Below are 18,798 nucleotides of genomic sequence, written 5' to 3' on the forward strand. Positions count from 1 at the left end.
GCACAAATCTTCTCCTAATTCTCCTGACCCGTTTTGCTTCACCGAAAATTTGTGAAACAGTGAAAACTTGCTGAAATGCTTTGAAGTCAATTGACGCGCAACAATTTTTTTTTTGACATGCAACAATTTTTTTCACCCATTGGAGTCTATGGGCTTAATTTTTGTGGCAAAACTTGGTGAAAATGTTTGCTCATTATTACTTCTGAGTACTAAATATGAGTTTCAGCAAGAGTGCACAGAAGAACTTGTTCTACCGGGTTCAGGACAGCTGAACAGAACTGAACATACAAGAATAGTGAGATACAGCAAACAACAAAATCGTGAATTATACACAGCAATAACTGTTGTTGCCTCTATAGTTGTATATATAATATCAATATTTTGTAAACAGCAACTGTACTGGTATTTTTTACATTCATTTTTCTATATGACATGTACATTTTGGAAGAAATGAAATTGCTTTCGTCAAGCAAAATCACCTTGCCTGTATTTCATTTATATTCAGCATGCAGTTCTCTATAATTTTATAAATATGGAATAGTTAGATTGTGCAGAGAATGACATGCTAGTAGGATCTAATGAAGCTCAGTTTCAATATATTAAAATGAAGCTGAACTTCATTGATTTTGAATATTTTTATATTTAAGCAAGATATTTCCTGTATTATGTAACCACATATATATTTTATTGTTTAATTGTTTACATTATGTCTACTACATTTTTGGTCTACAGTATTCATACTTTAATAAAACATACAGCCAGGAGGCACTGCCATATAAAATAACATAAAATGTTAGTTTGTGTTTATTCTGAACTATGCAATTGCATTGGTACCATAAATACACATCTTTGGATAAAGAAGAAGTATATCATTTCAACCGTAAAAAGTGTAACAATAATAGAAAATATGCATTAAAACAGCCATAAGGCAGTTATTGATGGAGGGTAATAAAAATAAGTAAGCTAAAAGACGTCAGCACACAAGCTAGGGGTTCAGGAAAGGTGGCAGGTTAAGGTGAAATCAGCACACAAGTTGGGGTTAGGGAAGGCAGCAGGTTGGGGCAGAGTCAGTACACAAGCCAGAGGTTAGGAGGGCATCTGGCAGAGGCAACTTCAGTACATAGGCCAAAGGTCAAGGCAAGTGGCAGGCAGAGGCAGAGTCCAGAACTCACACCAAAAGTCAGAACCAAGAAACTGTAGGGGAATGGATCCAAAGCAGGGCCTTGGGAACCAGAACAGGAAACTAGATAACCATATCCAGACTTAATTATATTCAGGAAATGCATTACTTAACAGCGATGGTAGAGAACAGAAGGGAGATCCATGATGATTTATGGCAACCTTGGGTGGACTTCAAAAAATCTCCCTCCTTTCTGTTACAGTTTAACCTGTCTTGATACTTAAGCCATATCTCAAGTTCCTTTTTTCTGGTGATAGTGGATATCCCAGGTCCAAATACCGATATGTTACCAATTACTAGGTTATCACTTGCTATACTTGTATTTTTTCCAAGGTTTCTTTTACTGATTGTTAGAGGTAAACACCTAGAATATGAAGTGAGAAAATTTAGCCTTTTTATTTATTTTTTTTGTTTTAAAATTTGCATCTGATGATATGTTTGATATGCAATGTTACATTGTTAATGTCACTTTGAATGTCTTAAAATATACATTTATATGAAAAATACTTCTTAACTTGTATAAAAAGACACAACGACAATCTTAATTCATTTATTTACAAAAATGAATAAACAGAGATATGTTAAAAAATATGTTTTTTTTTAACAAGAATGTATGTGAATAATATATAAAATAAATGCATTTTGAGGGGGGATATGGACATGATCCAGAATACAGAGGGAAATGTTCAACCTCCTTTCAAATGTGCAAAATTGACTTTTAACAAAGACAATATCATGAAACAACACAGAGTTTTAGACCTGCTTGTACTACAACTGATAGAATGACAATGCAAACCTTTGTTAAAATATAGATATACATAAAATGCTTAATAAAAGTATTGTAGTTCCACCTCATGAATGAATTTAGGTCTTTGTGATGAGCTTAGTAACATAAATATTCATGCTGTTTTTTAATGTATCCAAGCATAATTGTTACACTTTAATTATCATGCTTTATTCATGCACTGAATTTAGAATCATAAATAGGAAATTTATGAACTAAAAAAAATTAAAAAATAAATTTATACTAATATAAATCCATTACATTTAAAATATAAAGTAAATATTATAAATTATAAATAAAAGTTTTCCTGGCAAACAATGCACATGTAAACTACGTACTGTATGCGAGGTCTTTGTGAGCTTTAACTTGGCAATTTTAAATTATACTTTATTGGAATGCACAAAATAGCAAAACAAAATTGCTTTTTACATTATTTTATAGAGAATTGGCATTTAAATATTCAGTAGAATTATTAAATTTAAATATTTAGAAGAAGCGGCCAGTGTTGCTTATGGCAGAAATGTAATTATTCCATATAATATAAGCCTTAACACCACACACATTACTTATCCATTATTAATTAATGATTTTTACCAAAGGCATCATGTGTTATCTGTGATTTACAAGTTGTGGTTTACTCAACACCAGTAAATTTGCAAAAGAAGTATAAATGCACTGAACTGAAAATAATAAATAATTTGTCCATAGACTTACTAACTGTAACACAGGGTGCACATTAGCTCTACAAATTGTTTTATCATTACAGTTTAAACATACATTTTACTTTTTTACTTTACATTTGGCTTAACTTTCCTTTATTATCATTCATGTAATTTTTTTCCTTTTCATATAACAATTTTGCTGTCCGGGAATATAACTTTTGTTGGCTAAAATGCAAAATCAAAAAGTTTGGATGAGCAGCCATGAGCAATAACAGCAATCATTTTTATCATATACTGTATGCTTTTAAAAAAATATATATGCTGTTTTCACAGTTCACAATTAGATATTAATTTTATATGTTTTTTATATCTAAACAGGAATACCAAATAGATATATTTTTTGCTCAGACGTGGACTGACAGTCGACTCAGGTTCAACAGCACCATGAAAATCTTAACTCTAAATAGCAATATGGTTGGATTAATCTGGATCCCTGATACCATTTTTCGGAATTCTAAAACTGCAGAAGCTCATTGGATTACAACCCCCAATCAACTTCTTAGGATATGGAATGATGGAAAAATTTTGTATACATTAAGGTATGTGTCACTGCAACAATGAGGTTATGCCTTTTATTTGCCTTTATTTACAGTAAATCTTTAGTATTCTGTTGTATTTTCCAATTAAATGAATGACTTGTTTGAACATAACATTTTATTTTCTCTAATACTTTAACTAGGAATGTATTCTATGATACCATACCAATTGAACTTTTTAAACACATCTTATTTTCAATATACCACACAATGCTTAATGCAACACTGACATTTTCTTAAATGTATAACATAGTGTCAGAATCAGTAGCACTGTTATTTGTTTAAAGGGGACCTGCCATAAAAAGATGTGTAATAAAAGTCCTTTTACAATTGAAAATGAACCGCAAATAATTTTTTTCATTAAAGCATCCATACCTATTATAAACTAATTTAAAAGTCTCAGCTGTCAATCATATTTTGCCTACCCCTCCTCTATGACTAAGGCATTGAGGCGGGCAGGCAATTACTTTCACTTTCCTTTATGCACTTCCTAGATGTCACTGTACTCCTTTACATTCCCCTTCCTTATTCAACATTTTGTATCCAATGCATGTGCTTGGGCATCAGGTACCCCATTTTGGTGCATAAGATTTTGGCATTATCTAAAGGTTGCATTAGTAACAGTCAGGGCCACAACTAGGGGTAGGCAGAAGAGGCATTTGCCTAGGGCTCAAAGGCACAGGGGCGCCAGGCACGTACCTCTTCTGACGCCTTCCCCTAGCTCTGACCGCTATTTTCAGAAGCTGTGGCTGAAGTTCTACGTAGTGTATGGTCTTCTGCACATGCGCACGCTCGCATTTTCTGCCCACGCGCACTCGCGCGGATTCTGCGCACGCGCAATCGCGCTTCCTTGCCTCTCGCATACTTCTGCGCATGCGCGAGTGGCGGGGGCGAAGTACTTGGCCGGGTTGCCTAGGGCGCCCGACCGAGTAGGCCCGGCAATGGTAACAGTGTCAAAATGGCTGCTGCCTGCTTGATGTGATTGTAAATTCCAAGACTAAAACAAACAAGACTAAAATAATGTATATAGTGAAAGTGAAGTTTATTATGTTTGTCAAACATTATAAAATTTAATTTAACTCTCCCGTTAATGCAGCCCTAGCCTAGTGGTAAAAAGGAAAACTGTACCTTCAGAATGAATAGTTAAAAAACAGGTAATAGGGGATAATAAGAACTGGTATTAAACAATCTTGCCAAATTGGTATGTATATATATATATATATATATATATATATATATATATATATATATATATATATATATACATATATACATATATATATATATATATATAAACAAAAAAAATAGTCCGCACTTAGAGTGCGGACTATTTTTGTTGTTTTAATATTATGGGGTTTGTTTGTTCCAGCACCTAGGCATTAACAGGTGATCTGTTGTGCACCAGGCCATAGGTTGTTTAAATATATATATAGTGGATAATGTACCCCCTACTGTAATGTAAAGATATTATGTCACCTCGGAGTTATGTGACCATATAAAAGCACGAGGCCGAAGGCCGAGTGCTTTTATACAGGTCACATAACTCCAAGGTGACTTCTAATATCTTTATAGATTTCAGTAGGGGGTACATTATGCATTATAATCTACATTTTTTGTGAAATGTTGGGAGGGGGGTCGGCGTCCAATTCTGGTGGCTTGTGTCCAAATCGGGTGCGCTGGCGTCCAATTCGGGCTCGCCGGCTTTCAATTTGAACGCGTCAGCGTCAAATTCGGATGCACTGCGTCAAATTCGGTAGCCGGGGACCCCTGTTATAAATGGCTCATTCTGACGTCATAACATGCTGTTTATAAGGATATAATTTAATAATTACCAGACTGTAGAATATATATATATATATTGGAAAAAATACCGCACTCAACAGGCTGTGTGCTCCCTCAGAGATCACCTGTAAGGATATTAGGCATGTTTAACAGTAACAAGTAAAAACCTAATGTTACCAGGTATGTATGTTTGTTCTTGGTTTGTGTGTGAGCACAGTGAATCCTAAAATGGCAGTTTTTTTTTTAATTTAAGATTATCCAATGGCACTGAGTTGTAGAGTAAAACTTTTGATATGGATCATAACAAAAGGGGTGTAAAGCTGATCATTGAATAACTAAGATGATAATCACAGCAAGCTTTAAGAACATTTGAATTGATTTTTCAATATTACTAAAACTGTATATTTCCTGAAAATTGTTTATCTAGATAAAGCAATGGTTTATATATGAGTTAGATTTCAAAATCAGGATGTGGTATAGGAAGCAAATGATTCCACAAGGGCCGTATAAGTGAAAAGGAGAAAAGTCTTCATTTGATGTGACATACAAATAGTCAAAATCTCCATTTGAAACAGGTAGGGCAACTTTTAATGTAGCTTTAATAAAGACTTTTTTTTCTTTTTACATCTTTTGTCCTTGTGGAATCCTTCAAGTGCTTGAATGGCCATTATATTTTTGATTCTTTTGAATTACCGATTGCTGATGGTCTGGGTGCACTGGGACCAATATTTTGTCTTGGTGAGTGCATCTACATTTTAAAGCACTGCGTAACTTGCCAGCGCTATATAGATAAATAAGTGATGATGATGATTTGCATTTTGATCTTATGCACCCTTTTCTCTTTGGTTATTAGGATGTAAATGTCATCTGGTAAAAGATGGGGAGTTTGTTCAGCAATGATATTTTGACACTGTATATAGAGGCAATTAAAAGGGATTACAGTCTTTTTTGTATGACCTGAGATCTACAACTACTTCCAACAGTCCACTAAAAAGGAAGATAGACCCTTGCTTCTAGCATTTCACTTAATATATGACAGTATTATTACCCAGGGCCGGAATTAGGGGTAGGCAGAAGAGACAACAATGAAGAGGGTGCAACAATGAGGGGGTGCTGGACAGGTGCTTGTTGAAAGGCCCACTACCTAACCCTTGTCTGGATTTGCATGCTCCTTGGTTCCCGGGTTCGCCAGGATGTCACTTGTCCCCTCCTCTGCGCATGACTTCACTGCACATTTGCATGCATGGACGAGAGCGAGGTAGCTTGCTGGGTTGCCTAGGGCGCCCGGTTAGCTTGGGTCGCCCCTGCTATTACCTAAGGATTAGTGACACCCAAACGCAACTGAGCATATTTTACTGCAAGTAAACTGAATAGGAGAAAAAGAACACATAAAAATATAGCAGTAGCTATCTTCATCTGACTGGTATATTTTTAAGAAGGATTTTGTTACTCACAATTTTATTGCAACACCTACATGTGAAATATAGGCTATTAATCCTGTGGTGTTGATTGGAATAGATAGCTGAGGGTAATCTTATGTTTGGGTTATTCCATGAGGAATACGCCCAGTTACAAGATAAAAATGCCTACAGGTATAATTTTATGTGATGGATGGCTGTAAATATTTATCTACTAAATCATTACACCAGTGTTTCATTATTAATACAACCATCTTTTTACATTATGCAGGCTTCCCACACAGCAACTAAAGTTGCAGACACTTGGGTGTTTGACACATTTCAGTTTCACATTGGCATGACAAAGATAAATCTGTTAAATTAGATACAAGCATGCACCACAACATTTTTTTAAATTACCAAGCAATGAACTAGACATGATATAAAGCATTACTTCAAATGGTTGGCACTAATACAAAGTATCATGCATTGAAACCAATCATGTCTAATGATTGCCCTAGATCAATGTAAGGGTTCTAAAGTATGCTAAAGTATTAATGAATCACAGTATGCAGTGGTATAAAATATTCTGTTCTTTGTATGATGTACAGTATCTTTTATTTTAGTATGCAAGATTATGGTGTCAGACTTAATTAATGATATATGGTATTTCTACCGTAGAATTACTCTAAATCTTATTCTTAATTAGTGATGAGCAAAAATTTTTGTTGCAAAAATGATGCCCATAGACTCCAATGGGTGAAAAAAATGTCGCTCCGAAACACAATTTTGACGCCCATAGAATTCAATGCATTTTGGCAAATTTTCGCTGTTTTGTCAGATTTGCTCATCAGTACTCAATCAATCTATCGTAGATTATTCTATGTTTCTTAAATCCTGTTGAAATCTACTCTACAAGGAGCAAGGTTGCATTGGAGCTCTTACATCAAATTACATTAAATACAATTTAAAACAAGTAAATAGTGATGGGAGAATAAATTTGGCAGGAACGAATTTGTGGCGAATTTCTACGCTTCTCTGCCAGCGAATACTTTTGCAAGACTGCAGCGAAAATTCTATGGCGGCAAAAAAGTCTGGACGCATGTCTGAATAGTCGCTCGAGTCAAAAATGCAGCACCTCAACATCATTTGGATCATCATTTTTCGCCATTTTGCAAATTTCTGCATCATTTGGGTTCAGCTCAGTACCTGCTTGTCATTTGCAGTTTGTGGATGGGTTTGTGCCAAATTCTTCCATCCACCATCTCACCACAACCTTAATATGCCCTACTTCCATCTCCAGTTCTTTGCTTTTTCCCCTTCAGTCCCCTCATAGATGGGTGGTTCTGTAAGTACCAACAAGTTGCCATGTCAGATTAGGGGGCCCATTTACTTAGCTCGAGTGAAGGAATGAATTAAAAAAACATTGAATTTCAAATGTTTTTTTTTTGGCTACTTCGACCATCGAATGGGCTACTTCGACCTTCGACTACGACTTCGACTTTGAATCGAACAATTCGAACTAAAAATTATTCGACTATTCGACCATTCGATAGTCGAAGCACTGTCTCTTTAAGAAAAAACTTCAACCCCCTAGTTCGTCACCTAAAAGCTACCAAAGTCAATGTTAGCCTATGGGGAAGGTCCTCATAGGCTTAGCTATCTTTTTTTGGTCGAAGAAAAATCGTTCGATCGATGGATTAAAATCCTTCGAATCGAACGAATAGCACTTAATCCTATTAACTTCGACAGTCAAATATCGAGGGTTAATTAACCCTCGATATTCTACCTTAAGTAAATTTGCCCCTAGGTGTAGGTTGCGAGTGGGCAGGTTAGGATCGGGGGCAGGTCAACTTTTTGTTGACCTAAATATCTCTACTTCTCATTACTAAAGCATCCTTGTTCTTTTCTTTAACATGATCCCCAGCCTTCCTGTATATTATAATATCGATTATAGTGTAATAGCACTTCTAGTCATTAGTGCTGAGTAAATCTGTTCCATTTTGCTTTGCTGAAAAGTTTGCGAAACTGCTGAAAAATTCGCAAATCTTTTTTCATGCAACAAGTATTTTTCATTGTGGGTCATCTTTGTAGTAAACTACATTAGAGTTTATTGGCAGTTTTTTTGTGATACCTTGTTTCTGCTTTGGGGTTACAAATAAAAATTGGAAGGGCAAAATCACTCAGTATACTGCTACACACATGCCCTACATTGTTAGAAGAGCCTCCTATAACCTCTTGTAAACTAGGCTACCACTGCTTTTCAATTGAAAAAAAGGCTCCCATTTTGCCAATTTCTTAAAAAACATGTCTGTGATTTTTGACATTACCTCTGGTCTGCTAATGGTATCTACTACTACACTATGTTGCTGTTTAAGCAAAAAGTACAATACATAGTTTATATATCACTACTAGCTTACAGGCGCAACTAATAATACATCTGACCACCAACAGATATAAATTTCTGAATGGGTAATTTGTATCCCAAATTAAAATGAATAAAGCATATTTTTATTTGTATGTCCTTATATTGACAGTGGGATGGCTCAGATCCATTTGGTTGATGTGGAAGGAAAGGGGAAGGGTAAAACGATGTTTGGTTTGGTAGTGTGCCGTTTTTTGCCCTGCAAAGCAAGATGAGCCCCGTGGTGAACTTTTGATGCAGTTTAGAGTATTCAGAAGTTCGTGGCAAATCTGTACATGGCGCATTTTTTTGCTCATCACTGCTGTTATTTGTTATTGCCTAATGCTTTATATGCTCAAAGAAACTCTTGTGAGAGACAACATGTCTACACCACCATAGAAAGTTAGGTCAAATGTTTATTGGTTGAATAATTTTCTGTGCACAAAACTTCTTAGGCAAGGTCAAGTATGAATAATGTATGTGTTTTATGAGAACAGGGTTTGGTGTCATATATTGTAGGGCAAAAAGATGATATATATATATATATATATATACAGTATATATATATACAGTATATATATATATATATATATATATATATATATATATATATATATATATATATATATATATATATATATATATATATAAAAATATATATATATATATATAAAATATATATATGAGTATATATAGATTTAGCAAAAATCAAGTTTGCAAATTTTTCATAAAGATGAAAAGTAAGGGAAGTAAGTATTGACTCCAATATACTGTATGCAACAAGGAATATAGGTTGTATTTGATCTATTTTAGCTAACCTCCTGTAACTTTTTTGTGTGGGTTACACTGATTATAATTGCAACATTATGCTGAATACCTGATTTCTGAATGGGTATAATTTTGCATTTTTTTCCCTGCAATTTGTGTGTTCTTTTCACAGCAGGTTAATCTGTATATTTGCAAGATGGGGTGAGGGAGGCAAAACAGGCTTCATTGCAGCAAAACAATTAAAAGTAATTGTGGACTTTTGTAATTTGTTTTCATTTTAAAGTTGTCAGCTAGAACGGAAGTTCAGTTCTATATTTTTTTCTCTTAGTTTTTAATAACTTTTTTAAATAAATGAATACATTGGTGATGATTTTTGTTTTGCTGACTCGTGTAGTAGTTAAAAAAAACTCTTTCATTTGCAGCCAATCGATGGATGATATGGCACATTTATCAAGGGTCAATTTTAAAATTCATGTGAGGTTTTTAAAACTCACATAAACTCCCATAACTTTGAAATTCGACTAATTGAAATTTATTAATAAAATCGAATTTTTCCAACTCGGACGAATTTAAACAACAAGAAAACTCTAATCAAATTTGAATTGAAAAAAAACGTGAATATCATGAAGGCTTCAAACATATTCAAATTCCTGTACCTCTCACATTGACTTAAACAGCAATTCGGCAGGTTTTAGGTGGTAAATAGTAGAATTCTAATTCTTAAAGGCCCGAGTATGATATATCTCGAAAATTAAATTAGATTTGTTTTAAAAAATTCTAATTGAGTTTGGATAACTCCCTAGTTGAATTTGACATTTGTGACCATAAAAAAATTTGAAAATTCGAATTTTCAAATCGACCCTTAATAAATCTGCACCCTACTGTCATTTTACATGGTGTTAAGTACTTTATGGCTCATATCCTGTAAATCTGCAAAGAAGTAGTTTGCATCTGAAAAATCTAATTTTACAAATTAAAGGAAAACTATACCCCCAAAATGAATACTTAAGCAACAGATAGTTCATATCATATTAAGTGGTATATTAAAGAATCTTACCAAACTGGTAAATATATATTTAAGTAAATATTGCCCTTTTACATCTCTTGCCTTGAGCCACCATTTCATGATGGTCTCTGTCCTGTCTCAGAGATCACCTGACCAGAAATACTTCAACTCTAACTGTAACAGGAAGAAGTGTGGAAGCAAAAGACACAACTCTGTCTGTTAATTGGCTCATGTGACCTAACAAGTATGGTTTGTTGGTATGTTTGTGAGTACAGTGAATCCTACGATCCCAGGGGGCGGCCCTTATTTTTTAAAATGGCAATTTTCTATTTATGATTACCCAATGACACATACTACTAGAAAATGGTTTATTTACATGAAGCAGGATTTTACATATGAGCTGTTTTATGCAATATCTTTTTATAGAGATCTACATTGTTTGGGGGGTATAGTTTTCCTTTAATTGATTTAAGCAGCAATTGCAGAATATTGATAATAACCCTCAGTATTGATGTCCTTTAAATCAAGAAGTCGAATGAATCAAGTATATCTTATTGAGAATAGAAATAAACGTGTTTATTTTACAGAACAGTTATCGAATGCTAAGCTAGTAAGTATGAACACTCCAGCCTTTAATATCTTCTTATAAATATTACAGCTGAAACACTGTTAATGAATGACTAAAAATGGATGTATTTCAGTGCAGAGCACTCATGACGACATGTAGAATTAAAATTTATGAACTCTATTATTTATTGAGTGAAACATCAGATATTAATGAATGGAAAATCAGTTGTACATTACAAAATGTAGAAGTTTTTTTGTTGAACATAGAAATGTTTTTTCCTCAAAATGTAATTTGTTAATCTGAATTCTTGTCCACTTCCTAAAACCTCTCAAAAGCTTTCTGTCTATTTTAAATATCTGTTGTTAGTGGCTTAATATTCTGGAGATTGTCAATGTTTTTCTCAAAAATAAAATATTTTATGCGATTATATGAAACAAGCTAAAACTCAAATAATAAAAAAATAATAATACAATGTAATATTATTTGGACCTGAAGAAAATTAACTGCATTTCATGCCTAGATGGGCCCTTAAACAAAGGCTAAAAATCACAAGGGGTAATTTTCTTACCCAGAGGCAAGTGCAAGAGTGCTAGGGCACGCAAGAGCAGGGGTCCCAGTGCTCACTTACAGAGCACTTGCACAGCAGGACATTGTAAATGGCCCAGACTGTAAATGGCCCAACTGTGAGTTCTGGCAAATGCCAGAGGGGCTGTTGCAAGATGCCATAGACAGTCACTGTGGAGTGGAGTGGTGGGGGGACTGGTTGGGCCTCTGTGTACTTGAAATGTCAGAACCTATTATGACTACCAGTCTAGAATGGCCCCTATATTCTTCTACATACATTTTCTTTTAAAATGTCTGTGACGAATCCAGAGAATATTTTCATCAACCAATTGCTTTAAATATAACAAGTGCTTGAAGAAATGTTGGGTTGGGTCTCTTACATAATATTTAGATAGAACATACTGATAAATGTTCTGGAAAGAAAATAAAAAAATACTAAAGGAGAAAACATTTTTTTTTAAATTTACATAACTGCATTGGACATTGTTTGCACATTACAGATTTTTCTGACTTCTGCTTATAAAATATAACTTTGCCTGATGTATTCTGATTGAATACATTTTTAGATATTTTAAATTTTAGTAAATAAATAGTAATATTTTAACTAACTTGCTTGGGAATATCACTTATTGGATCTGCTTATGCACTGTTATGGTCTGCTGGTCATCAGCTAATGTTCTATTGCTAGACCAAGATTTGGCCACCCCTGCCTTCATACAAAATGCAATGTATATGCAGCTTCTAATTATTTAGTTCTATATAATATGTCATGTATATTAGCAGTATGCCATGCACTTTGTATGATTATGATATCTTAGGTTTTTTAGCATGGTATGGTATCTGAATCTTGAAACACAGGTTTTGGACCTGTTATCCAGAATGCTCTGTATCTGGGGTTTTCTGGATAAGGGAGCTTCGATAATATGGATCTTCATACCTCAAGTCTACTAGATAATCATGTAAACATTAAATAAACCCAATAGGATTAATTATATCTTCATTTGGATTAAGTACAATATTTTGTTATTACAGAGAAAAAGGAAATATAATTTTTTAAAAATTGGATCATTTGGATAAAATCGAATCTATGGGAGATAACCTTTCTGTAATTTAGAGCTTTCTGAATAACAGATCCCATACATGTAGCAGTAGGTGTTAAGGTTTAATGAAACTTGGCTTGCTAAAATTAATATAAAATCACTGTTGGCTTAATTTGCAAACTCTCTTTTGAGTTCTTTGTCCCACACTCGAAAAACAAAAAACAGTTATATTAATAGGTTTTGAATTAAACAGGCCCTTTTTTGTATGTTGTGTGCGAAAGTGATAGGGACCTTCGACTGTAATTCCACTGGTCAGAGGCCCAGTGGAAAAGTCTTTGTAAAGTGTTGTCAGCATTATCATAGACAATAACGATGATAATAATACTAATATTAATCATAAAAATCATACAAACCATTTGACAAAATTTGCCTTCAGTGCAACTCTGTCTTAAAATGCTTGTTATATATCTTTTCAGGCTTACTATTAATGCAGAATGTCAACTTCAACTGCACAACTTTCCAATGGATGAACACTCATGTCCACTCATCTTCTCCAGCTGTATGTATGATTTCATAATATAGATATATATTGTCAGAAAGAGTATGTCAGAGTTGGCATATTTTTTAAATTGAATTTGGTCTTTAAAATCACATTATCTTGGTATATTTACAATATCCAGTACAGGTGTGGGGCCTGTTATTCAGAATGCTCAGGACCTGTGGTTTTAAGGACATGTGGTCATACTGTAATTAGAATCTCCATACCTTACAGGAATTGTTCAGTATAAAAATAAAAACTGACTAAATAGACAGGCTGTGGGAAATAAAAAATGTTTATATAGTTATTTAGCCAAAAATGTAATGTATAAAGGCTGGAGTGACTGGATGTGTAACATAATAGCCAGAACACTACTTTCTGCTTTGCAGCTCTCTTGATTTCCACGGATCAGTGACTTGATCAGTGACTTGAGGGGGGCCAAATGGATAATAACTAGTGATGAGAGAAATGTTTTGCAGTTTTGCCATGAAAATTACGCCCATACATTTCAATGTGTGAAAAAATTATTATGCGTCAAAAAACATTTGTCACCCACAGACTTCAATGCATTTCAAAATAGGTGAGATTTGCCAATCACTGACCTGCATGGTAAGGATTAGGTAACAAACTCACTGTACAGTTATGTCCCATGTGGCCCCTCTTAAAGTCACTGGGACTCATTTATAAACACTGGGCAAATTTGCCCCTTGGCAGTAAACCATGACAACCAATCAATGATTAGCTTTTTTCAGCCAGCTGCAGGTTGAGCACTGAAAGCAATCATCTGATTGGCTGCAATGAGTTTCTGCCCAGGTGCAAATTTGCCCAGTGATTATAAATGAGCCCCACTGACTAACTCAGAGTTAGAGAGCAGAAAAGCAGGAAATTGGAACTAAATATATTAGAATCATTTTTTTAGTTTGCACAGCCTATCTATTTACCCAGTTTTTATTTTAACACTGGACTGTTCCTTTAAGTTAATTAAATCATATAAACATGAATTAAACACAAAGAGTTTTTGCCTACAATAAGAATTATTTATATCTTAGTTGAGATTCAGTAATTGCTACTGTTTTATTATTACAGAGAAAAATGAAATGTTGTATGAATCTGAATTAATTTATTAAAATAGACTGTATGAGTAGTGATGGGTGAATAAATTCTCCTGGCACAAATTTGCGGCAAATTTCCACGTTTCCCCGGCGAATAAATTTGCGAATCTCTCGTGAAAATTCACCGGCATCAATTTCCGGTTTTCACGATTTTTTCCTGAAAATGTCAGATTTTCATGATTTTTTAGTGAAAACCTTCAAATTTCAAGATTTTTTTCTGAAATCCTTAAAATTTTATGATTTTTTTGTGAAAACATTCAAATTTCATGATTTTTTAGTGAAAACCTTCAAATTTCATGATTTTTTAGTGAACTTTCCAATTTCACGATTTTTCACTGTTTTGCGAATTATGCAGGAAAAGGGAGAAATTCACCAATCACTATGTATGAGAGATGCCTCCCCGTATTTTGGAGTTTTCTAGATAACAGGTTTCTAGATAACAGGTTTCTAGATAATGGATCCCATACCTGTATATGGAATAGTTTTTTGTGTTTATGCAACTTCACATGCTTCTTTTTTGTATGCAATTTAAAGTCCACCTTGTTAATTCTAATTTTAACATAAGCCTCTAAGGCTTTTTGTCATTCTCTTTTGAAAATAGTTTATTGGGGTGAATAAGTGGTAAACTGTAACTGAATGTTACATTGTGTCATGCTGGAAATGTCTTTGTGTAATTTGTATTTTAAACAGATTTGCTTAAAATACAAATTAAGCTTGATTTTATTTGATTGAACCTTTTCAGTGGAAATTAATTTACATTCAGTAATGGGCTGGTGTAGCAATATAATTTGACTGCTTATATTGCAACTTTACATAATCACTGATATAAATTTGCATGTTTTTTCCTCAGCCATGAAATATTAACTGTTAATGATATAGTTAATGATATAGTATGTGATATAGTATGTGTGATCCCTTTATGAAATATAGAATAAATATAACATTGTTTGAATGTCAGGCTTGGATTTTGGTTATCTTAGGCAGCATTTTCCTTGTTTGCTATGGTGAACAGTTTACCACTATAAAGACAAACTGATTAATTATAAAGTGTGGAAAAGAAAATGAAAATTAAGCTATCTTTGTACCTATCTATGTCACTTTATATTATCTAAATAAGCAGTCAAAACAAGTGAAACATTGAAAGCTTAAATGGGACATATAACATATATTTTCACAATGCAGCAAACCATGTAAAATAATGTAAAATAGAAGAAATAGTTTTTATTTTAATACCTTTTGGGTCAAAAACATCTGTATTAGCTTTGCAAGCTTCCTGTCCAGAAGTTTCCAGTATCAGGCTCTGGAGCTGCATAAGTTACAGAGCAGCAGCCAATGAGGGAGGAGTGGGTGTATTTGTGATGTTACACTCAGTCCTTCCATGCAGACATTAAATCACCATTACTACTTGTTTTCCCTTACCTGAACTGCTGTTTTTGTCCATCTCTTTCCTGTTCCTTCCCCCTCCCCTCCCTTCCTGCAGTGTTCCTTTCTCTCCCTCTCTGCCCAGTTCATTTAACCCCCTCCCTGCAATGTTTGTTTCTCTCTCTGCCCTGTTCATTCAAACTCCTCCATGCAGTGTTCTTCTCTCCCTCTCTGCCCTGTTCCTTTACCCCTCCCTGCAGTGTTCATTTATCTGCCTCTCTGCCATGTTCATTCAACCCCCTCTGCCCTGTTTTTTGTCATTCCTCCTGCCACTCCCTTCACTGCTTGTTCCTCTCCCTTGGCCTGCTATAGTTGGGGAAAAAAGAAAAACATACTGCTGTATAAATAAAACATAATCTGCTACTAAAAGTATTATGTTATTTTCTGGGGGCAATGTGTATCAGCAGTTGTGTAAATACTGTATCATTTTCTACACAGTATTATATTGGATACGAAAAGCAATCATCAACATCTTTTGGGTTTTCCTTTATTACATCCTGCATCTGTTTTTATATGTTATACAATTCCAGAACATCAGCTACATTTATGCCCTTGCAACTCCCTGCAATAAAACATTAATTGTTTCAGAACTGCTGAATTTATTCCCTTGCAACCCCCTGCACCTAAACATAAATTGTTCCAGAACAGCTGAATATTTACATTGCAACTCCCTGTACCTAATCATAAATTGCTCCAGAATAGCTGCATTTATTGCATTCAACTCCCTGAACCTGATCATAAATTGTTCCAGAACAGCTGCATTTATTCATGTGAAGCTCCCTGTGCCTGGCCATAAACTGTTCGACAACAACAGCTGCATTTTTCCCTTGCAACTCCCAGCACCTGGTCATAAATTGTCCCAGAACAGCTGCATTTATTCCATGGCAACTGCCTGCAACTGATCATATATCAATATGCAGGAAAACAATACTATAGCTGTTGTTCTGGAATTTCATAACAATAAATACTAATGTACACTGTTTGAAAAATCTTATAATTTAATAGAAGCAAGGAATTGCATAGTGTAAAATAATGTATTATGGACTATAGATTATGTTCAGTTCGGCATGTACATTTGTGAATAATGCCTATTTGTTGTGGATCACAGGAGCATACTGTTGTACTTTAAAAAAAAGGAAAATATTACTATTAATTTTTTTACAGTTTGTATTAAACTTCACATCTATTACTTTATGTTGAGAATTTAAGGTAAATTGTTAGGTAAGGTAAAGTGAATGATCAGGTAGCAACATAAGACAGTTATGTGAAGGCTGGGAACACACAGGACAGAGGGTGGGTGGGGCTTGGTTGCTATAGCAGAGATCAGCCTGTCAGTCAGTGCTTTGACAACTTCCTGTGGGAGATTGAAGAGACACTCCCACTCTTCATTCCAGCCTAGCTTCTGGCCTGTAAAGATCTCTCTGCAGCTCTGATATAATGACAGGTACATTTTTTTCAAAACATTTTTCTGCATCATTACATGTTTTGAAGAAGGATGAGTAATATATATGAATATGATGGTTATATAAAATGTCTCTTTTAAAATGTAAAGCTTATATGTAAGAATGAGCAAAGGGTATGTGATCATTAGTCTTTATTATACTACTTTATACTTACTTTATTATACTATTAGAGACACAGGAAAGCAAGTCTTTTCTTGTCAAAATAGGGTTTGTTTCTTATTAGTTGACTATACAGTAGAAAATGTAGCATTGAAGAATATCTAATACCAACATAATTGATGTTTAGGTGGCAATGGTGTGTGCAGCAGTTTTGACCCTATTCCCATTTTCATTCTGTGTTTCCAGAAATACAGTACATATCACATAGTTGATTAATTAAAAAATGCAATTAAAAATGTGCTGCATATCCAATATTTGCAAACTGATCGCAGTGAAGAGAAAATTTGTGAAATGGAACCAATCTCCAGAAAATATCTGAAAATATAATAATATATTAATAGGTAAATGTTTTGGACAGGGCCACTCCTACTATGAGTGGCACATTGTCTTAGGCAGCAGTGAGAGGCTCGTTTCCAGGGGCACCAACAATTCAACACTGGTAACTTTAAGAGCTAAATTTCCATTTTGATTTCAGTAATCTCAAAAATATAATTTTATTTCTTCATCTTGTAGAGGCACATTGTTTTCTGTTTGTTGTGGAATGGAATAGTGTGGGAAGGTACTACTGTTTATAGCTGAAGTATATTGACAGACACAATAACACTAATCAAGTATTAACTATATAAGCATAGATAGCTTATATGGTTAGCTTATATGTTTCAACAATGGTATGAACACATTGTAAACCAGAAACACAATAGGTAACCTTCTATTGCAGTTCAGATAATTATGGATGGTTCAGAAAATGTAGCAGTCATGCAAAAGCAACAATTTTTATGTGAAATCTTCTCTAGGAATAGATATTTGTCACTATGGAGTCTTTCACTGGAGATACTTGCATGACACTGTAAACTGTATGTGTCACCTTAACAAGATACTTTGGGGCTTGTACTGAACTGGACAGAAAATTAAATATGTTATTGAATTCAATAAAAATGATTCAACATCGAAAAGCAGGCGAGGCAGACAGACTGAAATGTGCTGGTTGGTTATCAGACCATGGATCTACCAGTTAGGTTTCTGAACTGAGTTATGTGTTGCTCTCCTTGGTATGAATCCATACCTCCCAACTGTCCTGCTTTTCACTGGACAGTCCCAATTTTTACAGTTCAACCCGCAGTCCCAGGTTTGTTACTGAAATGTCTTGACTTTCTCTTTGATTTCCTGCAGTGGACAGACATAAAAAGATGCAAAGTTTTCTACAACTTAATTGGCTTTTGGCAGAAAGCCCAGAATACATGGCAGGTGCACTTTTGTGCAAATTGTTACTTTTGTAACAATTTAAGATAAGCAAAGAAGCAATTGTAACAATTTAAGACATGTCTCTTGGGGAAACTGGGACTTGAAGCGTAA

The 18,798-nt window shown here is 34.4% G+C and overlaps 1 protein-coding gene across 1 annotated transcript in view; it reads left to right on the forward strand.

The window, feature by feature from the left end:
- Window positions 1–18,798, forward strand: part of gabrg3.L (gamma-aminobutyric acid (GABA) A receptor, gamma 3 L homeolog) — a 300,313-nt gene that overhangs the window by 173,443 nt on the left and 108,072 nt on the right. The window contains exons 4-5 of the mRNA XM_018247123.2: window positions 3,005–3,225; window positions 13,228–13,310. Of these exons, the coding sequence (XP_018102612.2) occupies window positions 3,005–3,225; window positions 13,228–13,310 (304 nt within the window). The remainder of the gene's footprint in view (window positions 1–3,004; window positions 3,226–13,227; window positions 13,311–18,798) is intronic.

Source organism: Xenopus laevis, chromosome 2L, assembly GCF_017654675.1.
Source record: "Xenopus laevis strain J_2021 chromosome 2L, Xenopus_laevis_v10.1, whole genome shotgun sequence".
Classification (NCBI taxonomy): domain Eukaryota; kingdom Metazoa; phylum Chordata; class Amphibia; order Anura; family Pipidae; genus Xenopus; species Xenopus laevis.